Below are 26,392 nucleotides of genomic sequence, written 5' to 3'. Positions count from 1 at the left end.
TTGATCCACCCAATCAGTGATACCGTCATAGAAGGAAATTAAGTTAGTCTGACATGACTTATTAGTTACAAACCCATGCTGACTCTGTTTAATCACTTCATTCTTATCCAGGTATTGACATACATGTTGTTTAATAATTTGTTCAAAGATCTTTCCTGGTATAGAAGTCAGACTCACCGGCCTATAGTTGCCTGGGTCCACCTTCTTCCCCTTTTTGAAGATAGGAACAACATTTGCTCTTCTCCAGTCTTCTGGCACTTCTCCTGTTCTCCAAGAATTTTCAAAGATTATGGAGAGGGGTTCAAAAATTTCTTCTGCTGTCTCCTTCAGTACTCTGGGGTGTAATTCATCTGGACCTGGAGACTTGAATTCATTTAGGTTAGCTAAGTGTTTCCTCACTATCTTTCTGTTTATAGATATCCTGGATTCTTCTATTCCCTTAATAGGACAGTGAATAACAGTTGATGTTACATTTCCTTTCTGAGAGAAAACAGATGCAAAATAGGAATTTAAAAGTTCGGCCTTCTCAACATCCTGTCTTACCATTTCATCATTTTCATCCTGTAAAAATCCTATAGCATCTTTGACTTTTCTTTTACTTTTGACATATCCCCAAAATCCTTTATTATTGCTTTTGACATCTCTTGCAAGCCTCAATTCATTTTCAGCTTTAGCTAATCTGATATGTGCCCTGCAGGTTCTGCAGACAGCATTATATTCTTCTTTAGATATGCCTCCCTCTTTCCATTTTATAAACATTTTTTTCTTTTTAGCATGTGCTTAAGTTCTGTGTTCATCCATCCTGGTTTCCTTAAATGCTTCCTATTCTTCCCTCTTTTCGGAATTGTTAACAACTGTGCTTTGAGAATTTCATTTTTCAAGATTTCCCATCCTTCCTGGACATTTTTGTCTTTAAGGATATCCAGCCATTGGATCCCTCCAATTCTCTTTCTGAATCCCTTAAAATCTGCCTTTCTGAAATCTAACCTTGACGTCGGAGTCTTCAGAGGTCTTCCGCCTCTAGTTATCCAAAATTCTAAAATAGTATGGTCGCTACCTCCTAGGGTCCCAGCCACTTTTACCTCCTCAACCATTTCCTCCCTGTTTATAAGGATTAGATCCAAGGTAGCAGTTCCCCTTGTTTTCTCCCCTACCTTTTGGAAGATAAAGTTGTCAGCAAGAGAGGATAAGAATTTCCTTGACCTGTTAGTTTTGCCTGAGAGAGATTCCCAACAAATGTCAGGATAGTTGAAATCTCCCATGACAACTATGTCATATTTTTTGGAGAACTTGGCCATTTGATGCATAAAGAGTTCATCCATATCTTCAGCTTGCACAGGCGGCCTGTAGTAAATGCCTACAATGGTGTCCTTTCCATTGTTCTGTCCTTGTATTCTTACCCAAACAGTTTCCACAGAACTCCCGGTCTCTGAAGCTTCAATCTCTGTGCAGATATACGCGTTTCTAACATACAATGCGACACCTCCTCATTTATCAAGTCTGTTTCTTGCAAATAAGTTGTATCCTTCTAGTCTTGTATTCCAATCATGTGTATTATCCCACCAAGTTTCAGTGATTCCAATGACATCATATTTCTTTTCCTGTGTTAGTAGTTCCAATTCTCCTTGTTTGTTGCCCATGCTTTGTGCATTAGTATAGAAACATTTTAGTTTGTGATTGGTTTCTCTTTCTCCAATATTTTTATTAATTAGATTCTTTTGTCTTTGTTCTTCCTTTCCACTTCTAATAGCAGAGTTCTCAATAGCATTTGTCAGGTGTATGGCTTTTTCTGGTCTTTTGCTTCCCTTCCCATGTTGTTCTAGTTTAAAGCTCTCCTTACAAGTGTAGCAAGGCGACTTCCAAATACCTGCTTTCCAGTCTTCATAAGATGCACCCCATCTCTAGCAAGTAGTCCATCGTATAAGTAGTTCAATCCGTGATCCAGAAATCCAAATCATTGCTGACGGCACCATCGACGTAGCCAGTTGTTCACCTGCAGAATCTTATTCCACCTCCTTGTTCCATGGCCATCCACTGGGAGGATGGAAGAGAAGACCACCTGCGCTCCCAGTTCTTTCACTTTCTTGCCTAAGTCTTCAAAGTCTCTGCAGATGGTTTCCAGGTCGTTTCTTGCGGTGTCATTTGTCCCCACATGTAGTAGCAGGAATGGGTAGTCATCTGTAGGTCTGAAGAGTCCTGATATCCTGTCAGACACATCTTTAATTTTTGCACCTGGAAGACAGCACATTTCTCTTGAAGTTATATCTGGTCTGCAGATAGCGGCCTCTGTTCCTCTCAACAGGGAATCCCCCATGACCACCACTCTCCGTTTCTTCTTCACAACATTTTTCTTTCTCCATCCAGGAGGACTCTGAAGGCGTACAAGGTTGCTGTTTGTTGGCAAATTCTTATCCTGATGTATTTCTTCATCGTTTTCCTGCATCTTCTGCTTAGGAAAACAATAGCCAAAATCCCACTAGCTGTTGACATAAGCCTAAATTAGATTATGGTCCAGGTACATCACAAGACATTGCAAAGTATTGGGGGAAGGAGACATGGTTAATTTACAGCGAATACAACCAGAGAAAATTAAAATGACATATTATACAAAATACAGGACAGGACAAAACTACAAATCATGACAGTGAGTATGCTTAAACCTTCTTTCCTCCAGACGTAGAGCATGCCCCCTAGTCCCCGTCACAGGTCTAAGAGTAAAAAGATCAGTAGAAAGGTCTTTGTATTGTCCCTGCATATATTTATACATTGTAATAAGATCACCCCTAAGCCTATTTTCTATTATTCTTCGTCTGCTAAAAATAGTCATCTGGTTAATTAAGATACAATGTGGTAAAAAATAAAAAAATAAATATATAAGTTCAAATTACCCCCTTTTCGCCCCATTGAAACTAAAACAAAACGCCACATAGGTTTTTTTGGTCACTGCAACATTGCATTAAAATGCAAGAACGGATGATCAAAAGATCGTATCTGCACCAAAATGGTATCATTAAAAACGTCAGCTCGGCACACAAAAAAATAAGCCTTCACCCAACCCAAGATCATCAAAAATGGAGATGCGACGGGTATCAGAAAATGGCGCAATTCTTTCATACTTTACCTAATTAAGATGAGTTATTTTTACTGATAAATATTTGTTTTGGGTCATTTATTTTCTGTTTGTATTTGGTTTATTCTATAAAACTCCCATATAATATTCTCACCTAGAATTTATTCTATAAATCTCCCATATAATATTCTCACCTTGAATTTATTCTATAAAACTCCCATATAATATTCTCACCTTGAATTTATTCTATAAATCTCCCATATAATATTCTCACCTTGAATTTATCCTATAAAACTCCCATATAATATTCTCACCTAGAATTTATCCTATAAAACTCCCATATAATATTCTCACCTAGAATTTATCCTATAAAACTCCCATATAATATTCTCACCTTGAATTTATTCTATAAATCTCCCATATAATATTCTCACCTTGAATTTATTCTACAAAACGCCCATTGTTATAATTTTATACTAAAGTTCTATGAAGCCCGATGATGTGGGTCAGAAATGAAGACAAACACGGTATATCACAGTTCAAGATGTAAATATCTATTGATAGAGATATGAACTTCCGGATAACAGATGCAAACTGCAATGTTACAGATAAGCAGGCAATAAGACAGTCTTTAGAGTAGGCAGATATAGTAGTACAGACCGAGGGTGCGAGTATGAGTCCAGCAATGCAGGCTCCAGGGCCCTGGGCCTGGAAGGCTCCTAATGGAGGGCAGACCGTAGCCGAGGTGGGTGCAGAGCCGGAGTAAAGCAACAGAGTCCTTTCGTGGTACATAGATCAAAGCGGGTGGGGTATCCTGAAGATTAGAAGAAGCAAGCAGGTTGCAGGTCCTTCCAGCTTGGCAGCAAGGTACAAGATACACAAGCAAGGCATAGTGTGCAGAGTTCCCTTATATATACAGCAGACAGGAAAACAAGGAGTATCAGACAGGAAACAAGATGGCCCCGGTGAAGCCAGCAACTCCATTTTGGTTAAGGGCAGAATCCAACCGAACTAAGGGCAAGAGCAGACACAACAAGTGCACAGTCCCAGTCCTTACATTACTCGCCTCTTTAAAGATGTCCTGTGGATGATCTTATATCTGGTTTATTGGGGTATCTGCTGTGGAACTGTCTGATCAGACGAGAAGCGTGAATATTCTCCAGAGGTTCCCAGGAATTCTCTTCAGACGAATACCCTTGCCATTTTACCAGATACTGGAGTCGTCCCCTATGAATCCATGAATCGATGATCCTCTCCACGATGAATTCCTCCTGCCCGTCAACGAGAATTCGATCAGGAGGAGCAGATGTGCGCCCGGAGAAAGGATTTGCCACTACCGGTTTAAGCAGGGAAACGTGAAAGACGGGCTGTATCTTTAAAGAACTAGGCAACTTGAGTCGACAGGCTACAGAACTCACTATGTTGCTGATTTTGTACGGACCAACATATTTCTGCCCCAGTTTAGATGTTGGGACCTTGAGTTTCAAGTTCTTTGTTGAAAGCCAAACCATGTATCCTACCTTGCATGTGGGTACTGGCTTGCGGAATCTGTCTGCTGCCTTTTTGTATCTCTCCTGTGCTGTGGCCAGCATCTGCTTCAGAACTTCCAGATTCTCCGGTAGAGATGAAATGCGGTCGGCTACTGCAGGCACAGACATGTCCATTGGAAGCCGAGGAAGAATACTGGGATGATATCCCTTATTAGCAAATAATGGAGACATTTTGGTGGATGCACTCTGATTTATTATAGGTGAATTCAGTCAACGGGATCAAACTCACCCAGTCATCTTTCAGGTGACACACATAGCAACGCAGATACTGCTCCAAGGTCTGGTTGGTCCGTTGCGTTTGGCCATTAGACTGCGGGTGGAAAGCAGATGACAAATTTACCTTGATGTCGAGAGCAGAACAAAAATTTTGCCAAAATTTAGAAGTAAATTGAACCCCTTGTCAGATATTACTTCATCCGGGACTATATGTAATCGAAAAATATTTTGTACAATGAGGTCCGCTGTCTGTTTGGCCATCGGTAACCTGGTACTCGGAATGAAATGAGTAGCTTTGGTTTGTCGGTCAACCACTACTAGAATCATGTTCTTTCCTTGGGATGTTGGCAACTCTACAATAAAATCCATTGAGATAGACCCCCAGGGATGAGAAGGAATAGGAAGAGGTTGCAATAGTGCAGTAGGTGAGGAGGGAGGGCCTTTTGATCTGGCACATACCGCACATGATGACATGTACAGTTGAACGTCTTTCCGGAAAGTCAGTCACCAAAAGAAACGAGACACAAACTCCTGAGTTTTCTGGATTCCTCTATGACCGTTGATCTTAGAGTAATGCATTAGTTTTAATACTCTTAATTTTATTGTTTCCGGGACATATAGAAGTTGTCTCTGAAACCAAAGGCCATTCTTCAAGGTTAAATTTACCTGAGTAGGTGGTTGAATCAGCAGTAAATCTGTGGCGTAGGCCTCCTTAATATCCTTTAATAGGTCTTGATTGTGCAGCACACTTGTGAAGTTTCGTTCTCACAGTATGGTCCTTGGAGGTGAAGCCAAGGTTACATCATCCGAATGAATCCTGGACAGAGCGTCGGCTTTCCCATTGTGAGAACCTGGGAACCTGGTCTATAGGAAATAATGAAATCAAACTGATTAAGAAATAGATTCCCCCGAGCTTGTGTGGGTTTTAGACACCTTGCCGACCTCATGAATTCAAGATTTCGGTGATCTGTGAGCACAACAGTCTGTTGAAATGCCCCCTGTAGCAGGTGCCTTCATTCTTTAAGTGCAGTTATAATAGCCAACAACTCTATATTCCCAACATCGTAATTTTTTTCAACAGGTGACAACTTTTGGGAGAGAAAAGCACAGGGGTGTAGAAGATCTTTCTCACCTGTTCTTTGCTAGAGTATGTCCCCTATAGCACAGTCTGAGGCATCCACTTCCACTATGAAGGCCCAATCTGAGTCCGGATACACGAGGATAGGGGCCGAAGTAAATTTAGCCTTCAATTTAGAGAATGCCAGTTGTGCCTGTGGTGACCAAACAAACGGCGTCTTCTTCTCTTGTATCCGGACCAGGGGAAGAGTCTTGAGGAGATCATTTGCTTATTCCCAGTGCTTTCTGGGATAAGTGAAGAGTCTCCGCGAGCTCAACGATCACTGGGTTTTGGCCGTTGCAGCTGAAAAGAGGAAATCGGAAAACCAGGGGAAGAGTCTTGAGGAGATCATTTGCATATTTCCAGTGCTTTCTGGGATAAGTGAAGAGTCTCCGCGAGCTCAACGATCACTGGGTTTTGGCCGTTGCAGCTGAAAAGAGGAAATCGGAAAACCAGGGGAAGAGTCTTGAGGAGATCATTTGCATATTCCCAGTGCTTTCTGGGATAAGTGAAGAGTCTCCGCGAGCTCAACGATCACTGGGCTTTGGCCGTTGCAGCTGAAAAGAGGAAATCGGAAAACCACGCGCCTATCGGCGCGCAAATTTTGGCTCATCTTTCATCCTTTTTAAGAAATCTCAATATGGAAGAGGCCAGGAGCTGCATTTCTTGCTACATGTTCACAGACTTACCAGTGGAAAAGCCAAACTTCACATGCCACAAATGCAAGCTTGTGTCCCTGTTGGATGAAAAGTTGCAAAATCTCGAAGAGAGGTTAGCTACATTGAAGATCATTAAGGAAGGTGAAGAGTTCTTGGACAGAGCAGAATTATCTCTTCATGTTACAGAAAGAGAAGAAATTCGAAGTGCACCTGAAGAAACAGGGGAATGGAGACATGTGACCCAGAGAAGCAGGAGGATCAGGAGGCAGTCAGCACCCATACTGCTCAGGAACCAGTACCAGGCTCTCACGCAGGAAAACAATGAAGAAATACATCAGGATAAGACTTTGCCAACAAACAGCAACCTTGTACGCCTTCAGAGTCCTCCTGGATGGAGAAAGAAAAATGTTGTGAAGACGAAGCGGAGAGTGGTGGTCATGGGGGATTCCCTGTTGAGAGGAACAGAGGCCACTATCTGCAGACCGGATATAACTTCAAGAGAAACGTGCTGTCTTCCAGGTGCAAAAATTAAAGATGTGTCTGACAGGATATCAGGACTCTTCAGACCTACAGATGACTACCCATTCCTGCTACTACATGTGGGGACAAATGACACCGCAAGAAATGACCTGGAAACCATCTGCAGAGACTTTGAAGACTTAGGCAAGAAAGTGAAAGAACTGGGAGCGCAGGTGGTCTTCTCTTCCATCCTCCCAGTGGATGGCCATGGAACAAGGAGGTGGAATAAGATTCTGCAGGTGAACAACTGGCTACGTCGATGGTGCCGTCAGCAACGATTTGGATTTCTGGATCACGGAGTGAACAACTTATACGATGGACTACTTGCTAGAGATGGGGTGCACCTTACGAAGACTGGAAAGCAGGTATTTGGAAGTCGCCTTGCTACACTTGTAAGGAGAGCTTTAAACTAGAACAACATGGGAAGGGAAGCAAAAGACCAGAAAAAGCCATACACCTGACAAATGCTATTGAGAACTCTGCTATTAGAAGTGGAAAGGAAGAACAAAGACAAAAGAATCTAATTAATAAAAATATTGGAGAAAGAGAAACCAATCACAAACTAAAATGTTTCTATACTAATGCACAAAGCATGGGCAACAAACAAGGAGAATTGGAACTACTAACACAGGAAAAGAAATATGATGTCATTGGAATCACTGAAACTTGGTGGGACAATACACATGATTGGAATACAAGACTAGAAGGATACAACTTATTTGCAAGAAACAGACTTGATAAACGAGGAGGAGGTGTCGCATTGTATGTTAGAAACGCGTATATCTGCACAGAGATTGAAGCTTCAGAGACTGGGAGTTCTGTAGAAACTGTTTGGGTAAGAATACAAGGACAGAACAATGGAAAGGACACCATTGTAGGCATTTACTACAGGCCGCCTGTGCAAGCTGAAGATATGGATGAACTCTTTATGCATCAAATAGCCAAGTTCTCCAAAAAATATGACATAGTTGTCATGGAAGATTTCAACTATCCAGACATTTGTTGGGAATCTCTCTCAGGCAAAACTAACAGGTCAAGGAAATTCTTATCCTCTCTTGCTGACAACTTTATCTTCCAAAAGGTAGGGGAGAAAACAAGGGGAACTGCTACCTTGGATCTAATCCTTATAAACAGGGAGGAAATGGTTGAGGAGGTAAAAGTGGCTGGGACCCTAGGAGGTAGCAACCATGCTATTTTAGAATTTTGGATAACTAGAGGAGGAAGACCTCTGAAGACTCAGACTTCAAGATTAGATTTCAGAAAGGCAGATTTTAAGGGATTCAGAAAGAGAATTGGAGGGATCCAATGGCTGGATATCCTTAAAGACAAAAATGTCCAGGAAGGATGGGAAATCTTGAAAAATGAAATTCTCAAAGCACAGTTGTTAACAATTCCGAAAAGAGGGAAGAATAGGAAGCATTTAAAGAAACCAGGATGGATGAACACAGAACTTAAGCACATGCTAAAAAGAAAAAAATGTTTATAAAATGGAAAGCGGGAGGCATATCTAAAGAAGAATATAATGCTGTCTGCAGAACCTGCAGGGCACAAATCAGATTATCTAAAGCTGAAAATGAATTGAGGCTTGCAAGAGATGTCAAAAGCAATAATAAAGGATTTTGGGGATATGTCAAAAGTAAAAGAAAAGTCAAAGATGCTATAGGATTTTTACAGGATGAAAATGATGAAATGGTAAGACAGGATGTTGAGAAGGCTGAACTTTTAACTTCCTATTTTGCATCTGTTTTCTCTCAGAAAGGAAATGTAACATCAACTGTTCTTCACTGTCCTATTAAGGGAATAGAAGAATCCAGGATATCTATAAACAGAAAGATAGTGAGGAAACACTTAGCTAACCTAAATGAATTCAAGTCTCCAGGTCCAGATGAATTACACCCCAGAGTACTGAAGGAGATAGCAGAAGAAATTTTTGAACCCCTCTCCATAATCTTTGAAAATTCTTGGAGAACAGGAGAAGTGCCAGAAGACCGGAGAAGAGCAAATGTTGTTCCTATCTTCAAAAAGGGGAAGCAGGTGGACCCAGGCAACTATAGGCCGGTGAGTCTGACTTCTATACCAGGAAAGATCTTTGAACAAATTATTAAACAACATGTATGTCAGTACCTGGATAAGAATGGAGTGATTAAGCAGAGTCAACATGGGTTTGTTACTAATAAGTCATGTCAGACTAACTTAATTTCCTTCTATGACGGAATCACTGATTGGGTGGATCAAGGAAATGCTGTAGATATAGTATATCTTGACTTCAGCAAAGCATTTGACAAAGTCTCTCATACAATCCTTATTGAAAAAATGACTAAGTATGGAATGGACAAGGCAACTGCTAGGTGGATTCATAACTGGCTTAGTGATCGGACCCAAAGAGTGGTCGTAAATGGCTGCACATCCAGTTGGAAGAATGTCTCAAGTGGGGTACCACAGGGCTCTGTCCTGGGCCCTGTATTGTTCAACATCTTTATCAACGATTTAGATGAAGGAATTGAGGGTAAACTGATTAAATTTGCTGATGACACAAAGCTAGGAGAGATAGCTAATACTAGAGAAGAGAGAGAGGATTCAAAAAGATATAAATAAACTGGAGAAGTGGGCAGCAACAAACAAAATGGTTTTTAACAGGGAGAAATGCAAAGTTCTACATCTGGGCAATAAAAATGAAAAAAGCATATACAGAATGGGAGGAATAGGGCTAAGTGACAGCACATGTGAAAAAGACTTGGGTATACTAATAGATCACAGACTGAACATGAGTCAACAGTGTGATGCAGCAGCAAAAAAGGCAAATTCAATTCTAGGATGTATTAACAGAAGCATACAGTCTAGATCACGTGAAGTCATTATTTCCCTCTACTCCTCTTTGGTCAGACCTCATCTGGAATATTGTGTCCAGTTTTGGGCACCTGTTGTGAGTTCATTTTCCCCTTCATTACTGAGGCCCGAGGAACTCCCTCTTCTGGTAAAGAAAGGTAGTGAGCCTGATTATCAAACACCTGAGGCTGATGATGATGACTGGCTGAGTGGAGTTACTGACTGGATATAAGGCTGCCGACGCCCTTCTGCCCTGCGGGTGATTTCTCTGTGGGATCCTTGGAGACCAGTCTGAATTCCTGCTCCTCTAAAGCTAAGTTTGCTGCTCGGCCTTTTGCTTTGGTGCTTTGACTTTGTTTTGCTTTGTTTTTCTGGATTTCTGCCATTCCCTGCTGGGGTGTGCTGAATTCATTTAGCTCTGTCTTCTGAAAATACCTGAGTGCTGATTTAGTTTTGAAGCCTAGCTGCTTCAGGGCCTTTTTCATATCAGCTTGTTGGCTTATGTCTTTGATAGGGTTTTGGCAGATTGCAGACAGCAGCCTTCCTGTCCTTTCCTATCTAGGTAGTTTTGGGCCCCGTCTTTGCTCAGTCTATCTTTCTGTCTGTGTTAGTATTTTCATCTTGCGTCACCGTCATTATATGTTGGGGGCTGCCTATTGCTTTGGGGTCTGCTCTGGGGCAGTTTAGATTTCCCCTTTCTTTCTTTAGGCCTATGTAATTCTCCGGCTGTGATCGAGGGGTCTAGGGCATCGTAGGAACCCCCCACGGCTACTGCTAGTTGTATTGATAGGTTCAGGGGTCTGCAATCTGATAGTTGCCAACTTCTCTGGTTTTCTGGACTTAGCTTGTATTTCTGCTTTTGCCTCCTACGGTGACTCATTCATAACAGGCACCACATTTTAAAAAAGACATCAACAAACTGGAGCAAGTTCAGAAAAGAGCGACCAGAATGGTGACCGGTCTGCAAACCCTGTCTTATGAGGAAAGGTTGCAGGATTTGGGAATGTTTAGTTTGCAAAAGAGAAGACTGAGAGGAGACTTAATAGCTGTCTACAAATATCTCAAGGGCTGTCACATTGTAGAAGGATCAACTTTATTCTCATTTGCACAAGGAAAGACTAGAAGCAATGGGATGAAACTGAATGGGAGGAGACACAGATTAGATATTAGAAAAAACTTTTTGACGGTTAGAGTGATCAATGAGTGGAACAGGCTGCCACGCGAAGTGGTGAGTTCTCCTTTAATGGAAGTCTTCAAACAGAGGCTGGACAGACACCTGACTGGGATGATTTAGTGAATCCTGCTTTGAGCAGGGGGTTGGACCAGATGGCCCAGGAGGTCCCTTCCAACTCTACGATTCTATGATTCTGGGTCAATTGAGTAATGGGTGCGATGATGTCTGAAAAGGTTTTAATGAACTGCCTGTAAAAATTGGCGAAGCCAATGAATCGTTGAACCTCCTTCACAGACCTGGGAATTGGCCATTCTTAAATGGCTTGCGTCTTGCTCGCATCCATGCTGAGACCCTGAGAAATAACATACCCCAAAAATTGCATTTCCGTTTTGTGAAACTCACATTTCTCCAGTTTGATGTATAACTGATTTTGCCGTAAACGATCCAGAACCATTCTCACGTGCTGCTGGTGCTCTTCTATATTGCTGGAAAAAATCAAAATGTCATCCAGATAAATCACAACAAAAATATTGAGTATATCCCTAAAAATATCCTTTGCCAGATGTTGGAATGTAGCTGGTGCATTGCGCAGGCCAAAAGACATAACAAGATACTCATAATGTCCATATCATGACCAAAAGGCTGTTTCCCACTCATTCCCGAGACGAATCCATACTAAATTGTAAGCACCACGGAGATCTAATTTTGTGAAGATCTTGGCGTGTCGCACCCTCTCGAGTATTTCAGGAATTAGCGGAAGCGGATAAGAGTTCCTGATCGTAACTTTGTTAAGTTCACGGTAATCGATACATGGTCGAAGAGAACCGTCCTTCTTTTTGACAAAGAAGACTGGAGCACCTGCTGGGGAGGAAGATGGTTGTATAAATCCCTTCGCTAAATTTTCGTCAATATACTCTTTGAGAGCTTTCAATTCTGGCCCAGACAAGGGATAAATATTCCCAAATGGAATCACAGCACCGGGAAGTAGTTCCACAGGGCAATCGCATGGCCGATGTGGTGGCAATTTGTCTGCTTTCTTTTTATCGCGTACATCCGCAAAATCTTGATATTCAATTAGTAATTCTAACTCACCTGTGATGGCTGACCTCAGAAGTTAATTCTCCAGATGGTGTCTGTTTACATGGAAACTGCAATTCTTTCATCCTCCAATCGATAGTTGGATTTTGCTGTTGTAACCATGGTAACCCTAGAATTATAGGAAAGTGAGGGGAGGAAATTAGCAAAAATGATATTTTTTCAGAATGACCCTCCCCCATACGAATCTTCAGAGGTGTTGTTTGAAAGTCTATTGGTCCGGACACCAACGGGGACCCGTCCATGGTTTCCATTAACACCGGTGAACATCTCTTCTGCGAGTGTATACCATGTTTTTTAGCGAATGCAATGTCCATGCAATTGCCGCTAGCCCCAGAATCAATCATGGCCTTACTAGTAATCCAACAAGATTGCACCCAGATCTCAATGGGAATAGTATAAAGTGTGTCCTTTCTGACCTCGCCTGAGATCGCCGTAGCAGTACTTATTGGAAATACTTCCCCACCCACAGGTGATGATGCTTCTGAACAAGAATCAGAGAAATCTGGGGTCTCGTCCAGCATCATTTCTCTGCAAGTATTTGACTGAGAGCAAACAGAAGATCGGAAAAGTCACATTCGATTACCGCAGCTGCGGACTTGCGATTTTTTCCGGGACAGACCGAGATGTAGTGACCCGATCTTCTGCAGTAGAAACACAAATTTTCTCTGAAGCGATGTTCCTTGCGTGCATCGATGTTACTCCTCCGAACCGCATCACTCATAGGTTCAGACTAAGCCAGAGAAGACGGCTTGTTTTAGGTTTCCCTGGAGGAAGATGGGAGGAATATGGGGTTATTATGATTGGCCTCCACCCACCTCTCTTGCCGACGCTCCGTGAAACGAATATCTATCCGGATACAATGATTTATAAAGTCAGCTAAAGTAGTAGGTGATTCACCCCGAGCCAGTTCATCTTTAACAGTAGCAGACAAACCCCTCCTGAACACTGCATATTTTGCTGAGTCACACCATGTAGTGTCCAGCACCCACCTCCGAAATTCCATAGCATATTCCACCACAGGACGCTTTCCTTGACGAAGTGTTAATAATGCAGCTTCTGCCGTGACATTACGGTTGGGATCATCGAACATCTGGCACATGGCAGCAATAAAGTCATTTAGAGAATTCAAACATGCATCATTGGTTTCAATCAGCGGATTTGCCCAGGCTAAAGCTTTGCTTGTCAGCAGCATTATCATGGTTAACACCTTGTCCCGTTCGGTTGCGAACTGAGCCGTATGTGCAGAAAAATACAATTGACACTGGTTCAGAAACCCACGGAATTTCTCTCTTTCTCTACCAAACCTGAATGGTGGGAGTTTGGGAAAAACCGGACCTGGAGCTGGAACAGGGGCTAGAACCGCAGCTGCGGCTGTAGTCTACACATTTGAGAAGCGAGAGGCTATAGCCTGGATAGAAGTATCAGCCACATTTGCATTGTGATTAGTTTGGGACTAATGCCCCCAGCTTGGTCTTAATTGCCTGAAGCTCTCCATGCAGTCATGTGACAAATGAGCACAGCTTTTTCACCCGTCTCCATTGTATCTGACCCAGTGAGCTCCATCTTTGAGGCTTGTGTATTCTGTTATAATTTTATACTAAAGTTCTATGAAGCCCAACGACGTGGGTCAGAAATGAAGACAAACACGGTATATCACAGTTCAAGATGTAAATATCTATTGGTAGAGATATGAACTACCGGATAACAGATGCAAACTGCAACGTTACAGATAAGCAGGCAATAAGACAGTCTTTAGAGTGGGCAGATATACTGTAGCAGTACAGACCGAGGGTGCAAGTATGAGTACAGCAATGCAGGCTCCTAATAGAGGGCAGACCGTAGCCGGGGTGGGTGCAGAGCCGGAGGAAAGCAACAGAGCCCTTTCATGGTACGTAGATCAAAGCAGACTAGAAGAAGCAAGCAGGTTCCAGGTCCTTCCAGCTTGGCAGCAAGTAAGGTACAAGATACTCAAGCAAGGCATAGTGTGCAAAGTTCCCTTATATATACAGTAGACAGGAAAACAAGGAGTATCAGACAGGAAACAAGATGGCCCCTGTGAAGCCAGCAACTCCATTTTGGTTGAGGGCAGTATCCAACTGAACTAAGGTCAAGAGCAGACACAACAGGTACACAGTCCCAGTCCTTACACCCATATAATATTCTAACCTTGAATTTATTCTATAAATCTCCCATATAATATTCTCTCCTTGAATTTATTCTATAAAACTCCCATATAATATTCTAACCTTGAATTTATCCTATAAAACTCCCATATAATATTCTCACCTTTTTTTTATCCTATAAAACTCCCATATAATATTCTAACCTTGAATTTATTCTATAAATCTCCCATATAATATTCTCACCTTGAATTTATTCTATAAAACTCCCATATAATATTCTCACCTTGAATTTATCCTATAAAACTCCCATATAATATTCTAACCTTGAATTTATCCTATAAAACTCCCATATAATATTCTCACCTTGAATTTATCCTATAAAACTCCCATATAATATTCTAACCTTGAATTTATCCTATAAAACTCCCATATAATATTCTCACCTTGAATTAATCCTATAAAACTCCCATATAATATTCTCACCTTGAATTTATCCTATAAAACTCCCACATAATATTCTCACCTTGAATTTGTTCTATAAAACTCCCATATAATATTCTCACCTTGAAGTTATCCTATAAAACTCCCATATAATATTCTCACCTTGAATTTATCCTATAAAACTCCCATATAATATTCTCTCCTTGAATTTATCCTATAAAACTCCCATATAATATTCCATCCTTGAACACACGCCGCGTGCATCATGCTTTTGTACAATTTGTGAATAATATATATAGGTTCTCCTCGTCTGAGTTATTTTTCATTGTCAACAACATACTATTTACCTGTAATTCATTTCTCGCACTCTCTGTATAATAATGACTTTTCCCTGTGTGGGATTTTTGATAAAAAGGTTGACAACTAGTTGGACAACCCCTTCTCATTCCTCATGTTTGGTCTTGTTAAAATAAAAACACTTACACAAACCTCCCATGCTGGCACCGTTTCAGTGGTGTCGGCACTTGCGTTCTTGGGGTTCTTTTGAGGTTGTTACATCATGTGAGCCCTGTGCCCAATCAGCGCTGACGTCACTGTCCCCACCTTCAGACAAATCAAGCATCATGAGGCCGCCAGAGAGCAGCCGCAGCCCTGGCTTCCTGTTGATGTCCATTAAGTCCGAAGGCAGGAACAGTGAAGCTGCCGGTGATTGGGTGCAGGGCTCGTGTGATGTGAGAACCTCACATAAGCCCCGGGACAGTGAGTCTCAACACCACTGAAGTGGAGCCGGCACGCCAGCGGAGTATGAGTGTTTTTATTTTAATGAGGCCAAACATGAGGAATGAGTTCACTGAGAAAAACAAATATATATATACCGTATTTTTTGGACTATAAGACACACCTAGGCTTTAGAGCAAGAAATTAGGAAAAAAAATTGAAGCAAAAAATGTAGTCAATTCTGTACTTAATATCCCCTATCCTGGTATGCATGGCCCCCTCATCCCTACCCTGGTATGCATGGCCCCCTCATCCCTACCCTGGTATGCATGGCCCCCTCATCCCTACCCTGGTATGCATGAATCCCTCATCCCTACCTGTTGTGAATTCGCTTTCTGGCCTACCTCTGATTACTAGTGAAGGTAGTGGAGCTGGTTCTCTTTCCGGGCTCCCTCTGGTGGCTACTGGAGGTAATGGAGCTGTACTAATTAACAGAGGCCTGCCACCTGATGATGAGGAGGATGACTGGATATCTGTAATTTCTGACTGGATTTAAGACAGCCGACTCCCTCTATCACTGCTGGTGACTTTTTCCTGCCTCCTGAGGTCTTAGTTTCCAGCTCAGTCCCTGCATGCTCCGCTAAGTGCTCTTTTGCTATTGTTCACATTTGATTTGGTTTTGTCTATTTCAGTTTTGTCTATTTCAGTTTTGTGTGGTCAGCCAGCCCCGGTGGGGGCTGTGCTGAATTTCCATCCTTATGTTACTGTTTGTGCCAGTTTGTTTTTGTCCCTTATTAGATTGGCCTCTTTTTGCTCTGCTTTCAGAATATACCAGAGTGCTGATATAGTGGGCGAAGTCTAGTGACTTCAGTATTTTTCTATCAGACGTGTTGGGCATTTTTTGCAGGGTTTTTTTGCATGATTGCAGACAGAGTCCTTTCCTGTCCTGTCTAGTTAGTGTGGGCCCCATCGTTTGCTCAGTCTATTTTCCTACCTGCGTTTGTGTTTTCATCTTGTCTCACTGACAATATATGTTTGGGGGCTATCTATTCCTTTGGGGTCTGCTCTGGGACAGTTTAGATTTCCCATTTCTTGTTTTAGGCTTATTTAGTTCTCCGGCTGTGTCAAGGCGTCTAGTATCATCGTAGGTACGCTCCACGGCTACTGCTAGTTGTGTGGATAGGATCAGGGGGGTCTGCAATCCGCTTAGTTACCAACCTCTCTGGTTTTCTGTGGCTTGGTCTTGCTTTCCTCCTCGGTGACCCAATCACAACACCTACCCTGGTATGCATGGCTCTCTCATCCTTATCCTGGCATGCATGGATCCCTGATCCCTACCCTGGTATGCATGGATCCCACATCCCTATCCTGGTATGCATGGCCCCCTCATCCCTATCCTGGTATTCATGGATCCCTTATCCCTACCCTGGAATGCATGCCCCCTCATCCCTACCCGTTATGCATGGCTCCCTCATCCCTACCCTGGTATGCATGACCCCCTAATCTCTATCCTGGTATGCATGGCCCCCTCATCCCTATCCTGGTATGCATGGCTCCTCATCACTACCCTGGTATGCATGGCCCATCAACCCTATCCTGGTATGCATGGCCCTTGATCCTTATACTGGTATGCATGGCCCTTCATCCCTATCCTGGCAGGAATTATCACTCTCATCCCTATACTAGTATGCATGGCCCCATCCCAACCTGGTAAACAGGGCCCCCATCTTATCCTGGTATGCAGGGCCCCATCCCTATTCTGGTATGATTGACCCCCATCTCAGTCCTGATATGCATGGCGCAATCCTTATAATTGGCCACCACCCCCATCCTGGTATGCATGGCCCCATCAGAAAACATTAAAAAAAAAAAACACAAAATATTACACTTACCTACCCGGCGCTCCCTCGCAGCGTCTGCTCTGGTGCCAGCAACTGCTTTATGCTTGTAAGCAGCACATGGCAGGGACGTCATGCATTGCTCACAAGCAGAGCACAGCTGCCGGAGTACTCGCCGGGACTGTGCGCAGAGAGAGCAGCGAGCATTCATTCCTCTTCAGTAGCGCGCAGTGTCAGCCACTGGCTTCCTGCTGCTACCGGTGGTCACGTGTGCCACTGCTTAAGAGAAATGAATATTCATTGGATTCATTCATTCATCAGAAGACTATTTATTATTGATCAATATTCAAGTGGGACTAGACGAAGAAAACCCTAAAATCATGTATCATGTTAACCGAAACAATCAGAAAACTAGCCACATATTGGCCGATACCAGACCTCAAACTATATACTATGTAAGTTTATAAGCCCCTCCAGTGTCAGGAATAGATAGTATGTGAAAATACAGTATATACCACTCAGGGAACACTTACCTTTCAGAGATAATTTCCATATTCATACTAAATAATGGCACATATCTCCCAGACATTATGATTGCACATATCCCTAGTCTTTATAACAATATTGCACTCATTCCCTGACAGACCGCAGCATGGCCATTAGTTAGAAGCTGCTAATGATCTTTGGAGCAGGTAAGTTTTCCCTGAGTGGTCCATATTGGGCCGTCTGAAGACTGAGTTTAGTCTAGGACAATTTGTCTGCACTACTAATTAACAGCAGTTACATTACCAAACTAGGGCAGTCCCTATAGGAGAAAAACACAAGAATTATACTGTATTGTCACATACTATCTATTCCTGACACTGGAGGGGCTTATATACTTATGAAGTATATAGTTTGAGGTCTGGGATCTGCCAATATGGGGCTAGTTTTCTGACTGCTTCGGATAACATGATACATGATTTTAGTTTTTTTTGGCCAGATTCTCGCTTGAATATAGGTCAATATTAAAGAGTCTCCTGATGAGTCGCCTTTGGTGAGGACGGTGAAACCCGTAGAAATGAGAGGTTGGAGAGTGAGTGTGTATATGTCACCTCATCCTATATACTGAACTGTGGGGCACATGATTTATTTATTAGTCACCTACTGACTTACCTTCAGGGGGTGAATTATGGATATAGTTTTACATTTGGAATTAATAAAGTTTAGTTTTATCCTTTTGTCAGCAAACATGAGGAATGACAAGAGACAACCCATTTAAGAAGATTCAATTTTGGTTTATACTATTCGAACATCATAAATATAAAAAAAGGCTTCTCCCCTATGTGACGTCTCTGATATTTATTAACACTTGATATCCAAGTAAAATATTTCCCACATTAAGAAAATAAAAAAGGCTTCTCCTCTGTGTGACTGCTCTGATGTCTAACAAGAAGCGCTTTCTGGTTAAAACATTTCCCACATTCTGAACAGGAAAAAGGCTTCTCCCCTGTGTGAGTTCTCTGATGTCTAACAAGAGGCGCTTTCTGGTTAAAACATTTCCCACATTCTGAACAGGAAAAAGGCTTCTCCCCTGTGTGAGTTCTCTGGTGATTAACCAAATTTGATTTATGGTTAAAACATTTCCCACATTCTGAACATGAAAAAGGTTTCTTCCCTGTGTGGGTTATTTGGTGTTGCTTAAGAGTCCCTTTACGGTTAAAACATTTCCCACATTCTGAACATGAAAAAGGCTTCTCCCCTGTGTGAGTTCTCTGATGTCTAACAAGAAGCGCTTTCTGGTTAAAACATTTCCAACATTCTGAACATGAAAAAGGCTTCTCCCCTGTGTGAGTTCTCTGGTGATTAACCAAATATAATTTCTGGTTAAAACATTTCTCACATTCTGAACATGAAAAAGCCTTCTTCCCTATGTGGGTTATTTGATGTTGCTCAAGAGTCCCTTTATGGTTAAAACATTTCTCACATTCTGAACATGAAAAAGGCTTCTCCCCTGTATGGGTTCTTTGGTGTTGCTCAAGATTTCCTTTACGGTTAAAACATTTCCCACATTCTGAACATGAAAAAGGCTTCTCGCCCGTGTGGGTTCTTTGGTGTAGCGTAAGATTCCCTTTATGGTAAAAAAATTTCCCACATTCTGAACAGGAAAATTCCTCCATTGCTTTAGGAGCAGTTTGTATTTTAATGCCTCTTTTGTGAGTTTGATTTTCCTTAGTAGTCAGTAATGAATCAGAAGATGGGACCTGTTTCATAGGATCAGATGACAGATATTTGCTGTGAATGGATGATGATATATCTGGAGTAATAGCAATCACTTCAGTTGTATCTTGTAGGATTTCAAGATCATCAGATTTAACAATTGAAGATGTCATCCGTCCCTCTGATCTCCTGGTACAGTCATCTGCTAAGATAAAAAACAATTATTATTTTTTATTAAAATATCCTTGAGTTTTATATTTTTGAACACTTCTACTTAAACTGTCCATAAAAATGGCAAGCTATGTAAAAACTTTAATCATTTACCAAGACAATGACAGTTCACAGTCTAATAGAAAACCTTGTTGGATGAGCCAGTAGTGTGCGGTGTTCAACTGTTTGTTCATTCTGCCTCCCAAATATCGAATAAAAAGAAACCAATCAATGTTATGTAGGTGAAAATAATACCAATTCTCATCTCACAAAAACAAGTCCCCACTCAGGACCATCATCTGTCAATGGAAAAACAGAGGTTCCCGCACTATTAGTGGCTCAAAGGCTGCTGAAAAGTAACAGAGTTTCTATAAACCAATCCAGCAAAATCCGCTCTCACTTCGGAGTCTTGCAGTGTGCGCAAACAACATTTAGGATCCCTGTATTTAGCAATATTATAGAGAGAAGAATCCACTTAATTTGCTGTGTCTCCTGGAGCACAATCTGGGCACTATGTGCTGGGTAATAAAATGGCAAATGTGTAATTTTCACTCTCCAACATCCACTGCGTGTTAATTTCCAGAAAGTGAATGTGGAGTCAAAATATTCACTCCTCCTACACATGTGGTCTAAATTGTTGATACCCCTCGTTTAATGACAGAAAAACCCACAATGGTCACAGAAATAACTTGAATCTGATGAATGTAATAATAAATAAAAAATCTATGAAAATGAAGAAATGAAAGTCAGACATTGCTTTCCAACCAGGCTTCCACAGAATTAAAAAAAAATAAACCTCATGAAATAGGCCTGGACAGAAATGATGGTACCCTTAACTTAACCGCTTCATGACTGCCAACGGTAGATAAACGTCGGCGCTAGCAGGGCTTTGTGCAATGCCGACGTTTGTCTATGGTCAGTGGTTTTGTGCTCATCAGGACCCCAACGTACCTTGTAACGAGGGGATTCCGCAGCACAATGCTTCCTGTGACCCCCGACCTCATTGAGACCTGATTGCTTCAGGACCTGATGACGTCAGCGTCACACCAGCCAATGAGACAAGTCACTAGGAAAGTTTGTTGTAGCAGTGAACTTTCCCGGGTGATCTGCCTCATAAAACCGCTGTTTCTCCTCAGATCTCCTGTCAGAGAGAGATTAGAGGAGAAACAGTGTTACAAGTGCTGCTGACAGGTAAGGCTGGTTAGGGTTAGTGCTATAGTTAGGGTCAGTGTAGGGGCTAAAGTTAGAGTTACTGCTAGGCTAAAGTTAGAGTTACTGTTAGGCTAAAGTAAGGGTTACTATTAGGGTTAGGGTTGGGGTTAAAGTTAGGGTTACTGTTAGGGTTAATGTAGGTGCTAAAGTTAGGGTTACTGTTAGGCTAAAGTTAGGGTTGCTGTTAGGGTTACTGTTAGGCTAAAGTTAGGGTTATGGTTACTGTTAGGCTGAAGTTAGGGTTACTGTTAAGGTAAAGTTAGGGTTTATTCTAAAGTTAGGGTTAGGCTAAAGAATTAGGCTTTTCTCAATTGTCTCCCCAATAATTTGGTCACGTCAGTCAGTCACGACACAGTTTTCTTTTTCCGGAAAAAAAATAAAAAGGAATAAAATGGCCCGTCAGTATTATAGTGCAGAGGAGGCTTATGCACTTTTATGCTCTGACAGCGAAGAAAGTGCAGTGTCAGATGATGATGTGGATTTCGAGGGCTTTAGTAGCAGCGACAGTGATAGCTCAGAAATGAGCAGTGATTCTGGTCCATCCTCACACACAAGGACCAGTACAACAAGAAGGACAAATAGCGCTTCTGGAGAAATGTCTCCAACTCAGGGAACAATGCCCAGTACTAGCGCTGTCCCTAGTGCTCGTGAATTGGCACACACCAATGTCCAAGGGGCTTTGCCTCTTGTTGTAGCATTTCCCAGATGGGAGGCTTCGGATTCGGCTACTCCATTCATCCCTAATTTTAATGCCATTCCTGGTATAAATGTGGAGGTGGAAAATTTTGGACCAATTTTTTTTTTCATTGGTTTCTGACAGATAGCTTGCTAGAGCATATTGTCCTATAAATAAATTTATATGTGTCCCAATTCATCAGCCAGAATCCACGATCCTATTATGCTAGATCAAATTTATGGAACCAACTAATATCCTAGAAATGAAAAATATTTTAGAACTTACATTCCCTATGGGGAAAGCAAGCATTCGGTCCTATTGGTCCTACCGCCCTGTTCAAGCCACCCCTATGTTTTCTGCTGTTCTTCCTAGGACCCGTTATGAAATGCTCATGAGATTTTGGCATTTTAATGACAATAGTCAATGCCTGCCCAGAGATGCCCCAGAACATGACAGACTATTCAAAATCAGACCCATCATCACAGACATGACAGAAAAGTTCTTGTTCTTAAAGCTCTACACCCCAACAGAAAACATTTCCATTGATGAGTCCCTTGTAAAATTCAAAGGAAGACTGCACCTCAAGCAATTTATTCCTTCTAAGGCCTCTTTCACACATCAGGTTTTCTGCTTCAGGCGCGATCCGGCGCTTTTGACTAAAACCGGATCCGTCGAAATGCAATGCCGGATCCGGTTTCCCCCCCATTGACTTGCATTAGAGCCGGATCGAGCCGGATGGCCATGCGTTTCATCCGATTTTCGCCGGATCCGGCAATGTGACGCGATCCGGCGTCTGGAAAAAACGGTGACTGTAACGTTTTTTGTATCCGTCGAAAAAGCCGGACACGCCGGATCCGGCGTGTCCGGCTTTTTCATACAATGAAAGCCTATGAGCGCCGCAATGCGCCGGATCCGGCGACAGCCGGATCCGGTTTCTTTGGTCTGAGCATGCTCAGTAGCTCTGCCCACAGGACATATATAAAAGCAAGACAATGGGACCCTCAGCCACACCCAACATGCCACCCAAGCCAAGAACCAGGAGCAGGAGAAGGCAGCAGACATCTGCAGCAGCAGCACCATCAGCACCACCCCAAATGGAGCAGCATGCTGAACAACGGGAGGGGAGTCCAGCAGCAGATGAGAGACGGTAATTATCAAATCCCCCATTCCTCCAAACTAGGGCTATGGAATATCAAGATATTCATTGGCCCTTTGTTTCTCTTTATTCAACAGCCGCCCAATAGATGCAGCAGCAGCAGCAATGGCAGCAGCAGAAACACCACCCACAGGCATGGAGTGTGGCCACCAGGAAGACAGCACATCATCTTCTGGGAGCCCTCCCTCGCATCGTAAGCGTTTGACGGTAAGTTTTTATTTCCAAAATCCATCATCTCTGTAATATATGTGTATTCATTGCCTTTTATTTCAAAACAGGAATCACAAGATGAAGAGGAGCTCCCAGAAGAAGAAGGAAGGGGTGGACAGACACTTGGAGTGGGATCACAATTGGTAATTTTTTTTGCATCAAACGCAGAAACACAACATCACACTACACACAACACATAGAAAACAATGTTCTGCAGACCACACACAGCAAACAAATGCCTACATCCAAAGACATAACATTTTTTGTTTTCTTCTCTAGTCTTCCCAATCTGGTGCTCGGCCAAGAGGTCCTCGCAGTGCCTCCCAGGGTCGTCGGCGACAGCAACGCGGCGGTCACCAGCGTGTAAGTATAAATATTTTTGCTTTGTTTTTTTTGCACTTTTTATTTCATTTCTTTTGTGGAGGCTAATTATGTTATTTTTGTCTTTTTCTTCAACAGCCTTCACAGCGTGCTCCCGACTCTGACGGTGAGGATGGAGGGATTGATGTGGACCACCTCATCGATCTCGTCAGAGAAAGGGAGCCGCTCTGGAATATGGCTGACCGCCGCCACGCTGACCTGATCGTTACCCGACGACTCTGGGAGGAAATCTGTTCGCTCCTTGTGGACCGCTGGGAGGACCTCGAAGCTCGGGCCCAGATTAAAGAGCGTAAGTATATACAGTACCGGTTGCTTGATTTAAACCAGTGTTTCCCGAACTCCAGTCCTCGTGGTCCCCACGGATCATGTGTTCAGGATTTCTATTTACTTTGGAAATCCTGAAAACATGACCCCTGGGGACCATGAGGACTGGAGTTTGGGAAACACTGATGTTGTATACTAACCACTTTGTCCTTTCTCGTTTCAGGGGAGAGAATTGTGAAGGGGTGGCGGTCTGTGAGGGATCGTTTCAAGAAGGAGTTCAATAAAGAGATGCGGGCCCCGAGTGGATCTGGAGGACGCAGGAGCAAGTACAAGTACGCACGAGCCCTGTCGTTCCTCCGGGAGACAATGCTCACCAGAAGGTAAATATTACACACCACATGTGACAAAAAAATGTTTAGATGTAACTTTCTTTTTTTCAGCCAGGGCCATACCATGTCACTATTTTAATTGTTTTTTTTTCTCTTTATTCCACAGCACGGTGAGCAGCACTCGGGAGCCTGCACGATTGGACCCTTCTGAGGCGATCCCTGAGGAGACCGGCACCGAGGGACACTTCGACCGCCCCGGTACATCTGCACCTTCCCAGCCTTCCCACACATTCGACCCATCTGTCCCATCCACCAGCACAGGAGCATCGTGGCCGCCTACATTACATGAAGCTGCTGGTGAGGAGATCGCTTTCCCTTTACCCCACCCTTCTGCCCCTGCCACCTCTAGTACACCTGCGGGTACTGGGCGGCAGCGGCAGAGGGGTCAGGAAAAGACTTATGCGCCAGAGTTCTTGCATCTGAATGCATCTTTCCAGAACTGTCTAAAAGTCTTGTCAGAGCAAATCTCCTCAGGCTATCAGCAGATCAACTCCAGCATTCTGGAGGTGAAGACACTTCTGCAAACCATGCATTCAGAAGCAAGATCTTCACCAAACCACACCTTTTTCAGGTCTGTTGTGGAGCGCATGGAAACGCTCTCTCCTGCCCAGCAGATGCATGTAATGCATTCATGCCACGCTGCTCTCCAGCAAGTTACCTCCCAACCTCCTCCTCCCACCACAGTAGTTCCTCCACCTGCACCCCCTCCAGCCACTTTCCATCCTCCCCCTCCTATTACATCTACACCCCCTCCAGCCACTTTCCATCCTCCCCCTCCTATTACATCTACACCCCCTCCAGCCACTTTCCATCCTCCCCCTCCTATTACATACCATCCACCTCCCCAGCACCATCCACCTCCCCAGCACCATCCACCTCCCCAGCACCAGCAACCTCCCCAACACCAGCAACCTCCCCAGTACCAGCAACCTCCCCAGTACCAGCAAACTCCCCAGTACCAGCAACCTCCCCAGTACCTGCAAACTCCCCAGTACCAGCAACCTCCCCAGTACCAGACATCTCCCCACTTCCAGCAACCTGCCCCGTACCAGACATCTCCCCACTTCCAGCAACCTGCCCCGTACCAGACATCTCCCCACTTCCAGCAACCTGCCCCGTACCAGACATCTCCCCACTTCCAGCAACCTGCCCCGTACCAAACTCCTTCCCCATACAACTTGCCATCAACATCATCTGCTCCTACAGTCCCTGCCCAACCCTCCACTCCACCACCCACCACCTCTTCTGCTTCCCACATGTCCACCCATTCTGTAGTTTTTTCCACACCTTCACCTCTAACTGTTCCTTCCCCACCACGATCCCAGTCCTCTCTCCACACTCCCAGTGTCGAAGTGTCCCGCAGCCCCTACAGCAGTATTTCCACCACACACTACACAGATTTATAATGTGTGTATTTAAATAAAAATGACCAGTTTTATGGTTTCAAAGCTTTATTAAACAAGTTTATTAAAATTTTAAAAAAGTTTACTAAAAAAAACATTTTTCAATAAAAGTTAAATTATTTTACACTGGTTGTCTGTCATTTCTTTCTGCGGTGAAAAAGGTTAAATACAGGGTATTTAAAAGGTGAAATGGTATTCAAAACTAGGTATATAACTGTGGGTAAATGTTAGCTTTTTGCCACAGTTGTGTTCCTGGTTGTGTTTGAAGCAAAGTATTTCACCTAAAAAGTTGTGTTTATTGTTGGTGATTTCATAACAATGTACACAACTTTTGTTAAAAGGTGAAATACTTTGCATAAAACACAACCAGGTACACACCTGTGGCCTAAAGCTAAAAATAGAGACCATGACAAGATAGCCAACTTTGGTTGGCAAAGGTATATACTGTTGGTACAGAAGGTACACAAGTTTGGTTGGGCACAAATCTTTCACACTCTGTCATCCTGCCAGTGTACTCTGCCTTGAGGTGACATAAAGTATAGTGCAAAATTGTCCCTCATTACTGAAACCGTCACAGAACTTCTAGTGGTAATGTCATGGTAATCTTGCAAGGTGGTTTCTTCAGAGGTGTCCTCAATGGAAATGGGTTCCTTGCAGATAACAAAATTGTGGAGTACCACGCACGCTTTGATCACCTCGTCCACAGTTTCTGTCTTGAGGTTGATCGCAGTCAATAGGACCCGCCATTTGGCTGTCAGAATACCAAAGGTACATTCAACCATTCTTCTTGCTCTTGTGAGGCGGTAATTAAAAATGCGTTTTGGTCTTGTCAATCCTCTGCTAGAGTACGGTTTCAAAAGGTGTTCTGACAGCTGGAAGGCTTCATCCCCTACACAGACAAATGGCATAGGTGGACCAGATGTTTGCGGCAGCGGTCTAGGTGG

At 43.0% G+C, this 26,392-nt stretch overlaps 2 protein-coding genes across 2 annotated transcripts in view; one reads left to right on the top strand and one right to left on the bottom strand.

Moving 5' to 3' along the window:
- The window catches only part of LOC141074981 (oocyte zinc finger protein XlCOF8.4-like), a 287,451-nt gene that overhangs the window by 32,036 nt on the left and 229,023 nt on the right, over nucleotides 1–26,392 (top strand). The gene's annotated exons all lie outside the window — the stretch shown is intronic.
- LOC141074984 (uncharacterized) overlaps nucleotides 18,660–26,392 on the bottom strand; it is a 177,234-nt gene continuing 169,501 nt past the window's right edge. Inside the window, 1 exon segment of the mRNA XM_073562311.1 lies at nucleotides 18,660–19,485. Within this exon segment, the coding sequence (XP_073418412.1) occupies nucleotides 18,728–19,485 (758 nt within the window). The 3' untranslated portion in view covers nucleotides 18,660–18,727.

The sequence above is a fragment of the Dendrobates tinctorius genome, unplaced genomic scaffold (genome assembly GCF_039654945.1).
Source record: "Dendrobates tinctorius isolate UK_male_01 unplaced genomic scaffold, ASM3965494v1 ptg000345l, whole genome shotgun sequence".
NCBI lineage: Eukaryota > Metazoa > Chordata > Amphibia > Anura > Dendrobatidae > Dendrobates > Dendrobates tinctorius.
The sequence above is the reverse complement of the archived record's forward strand: the minus strand, read 5'-3'. Positions and strand labels throughout refer to the sequence as shown.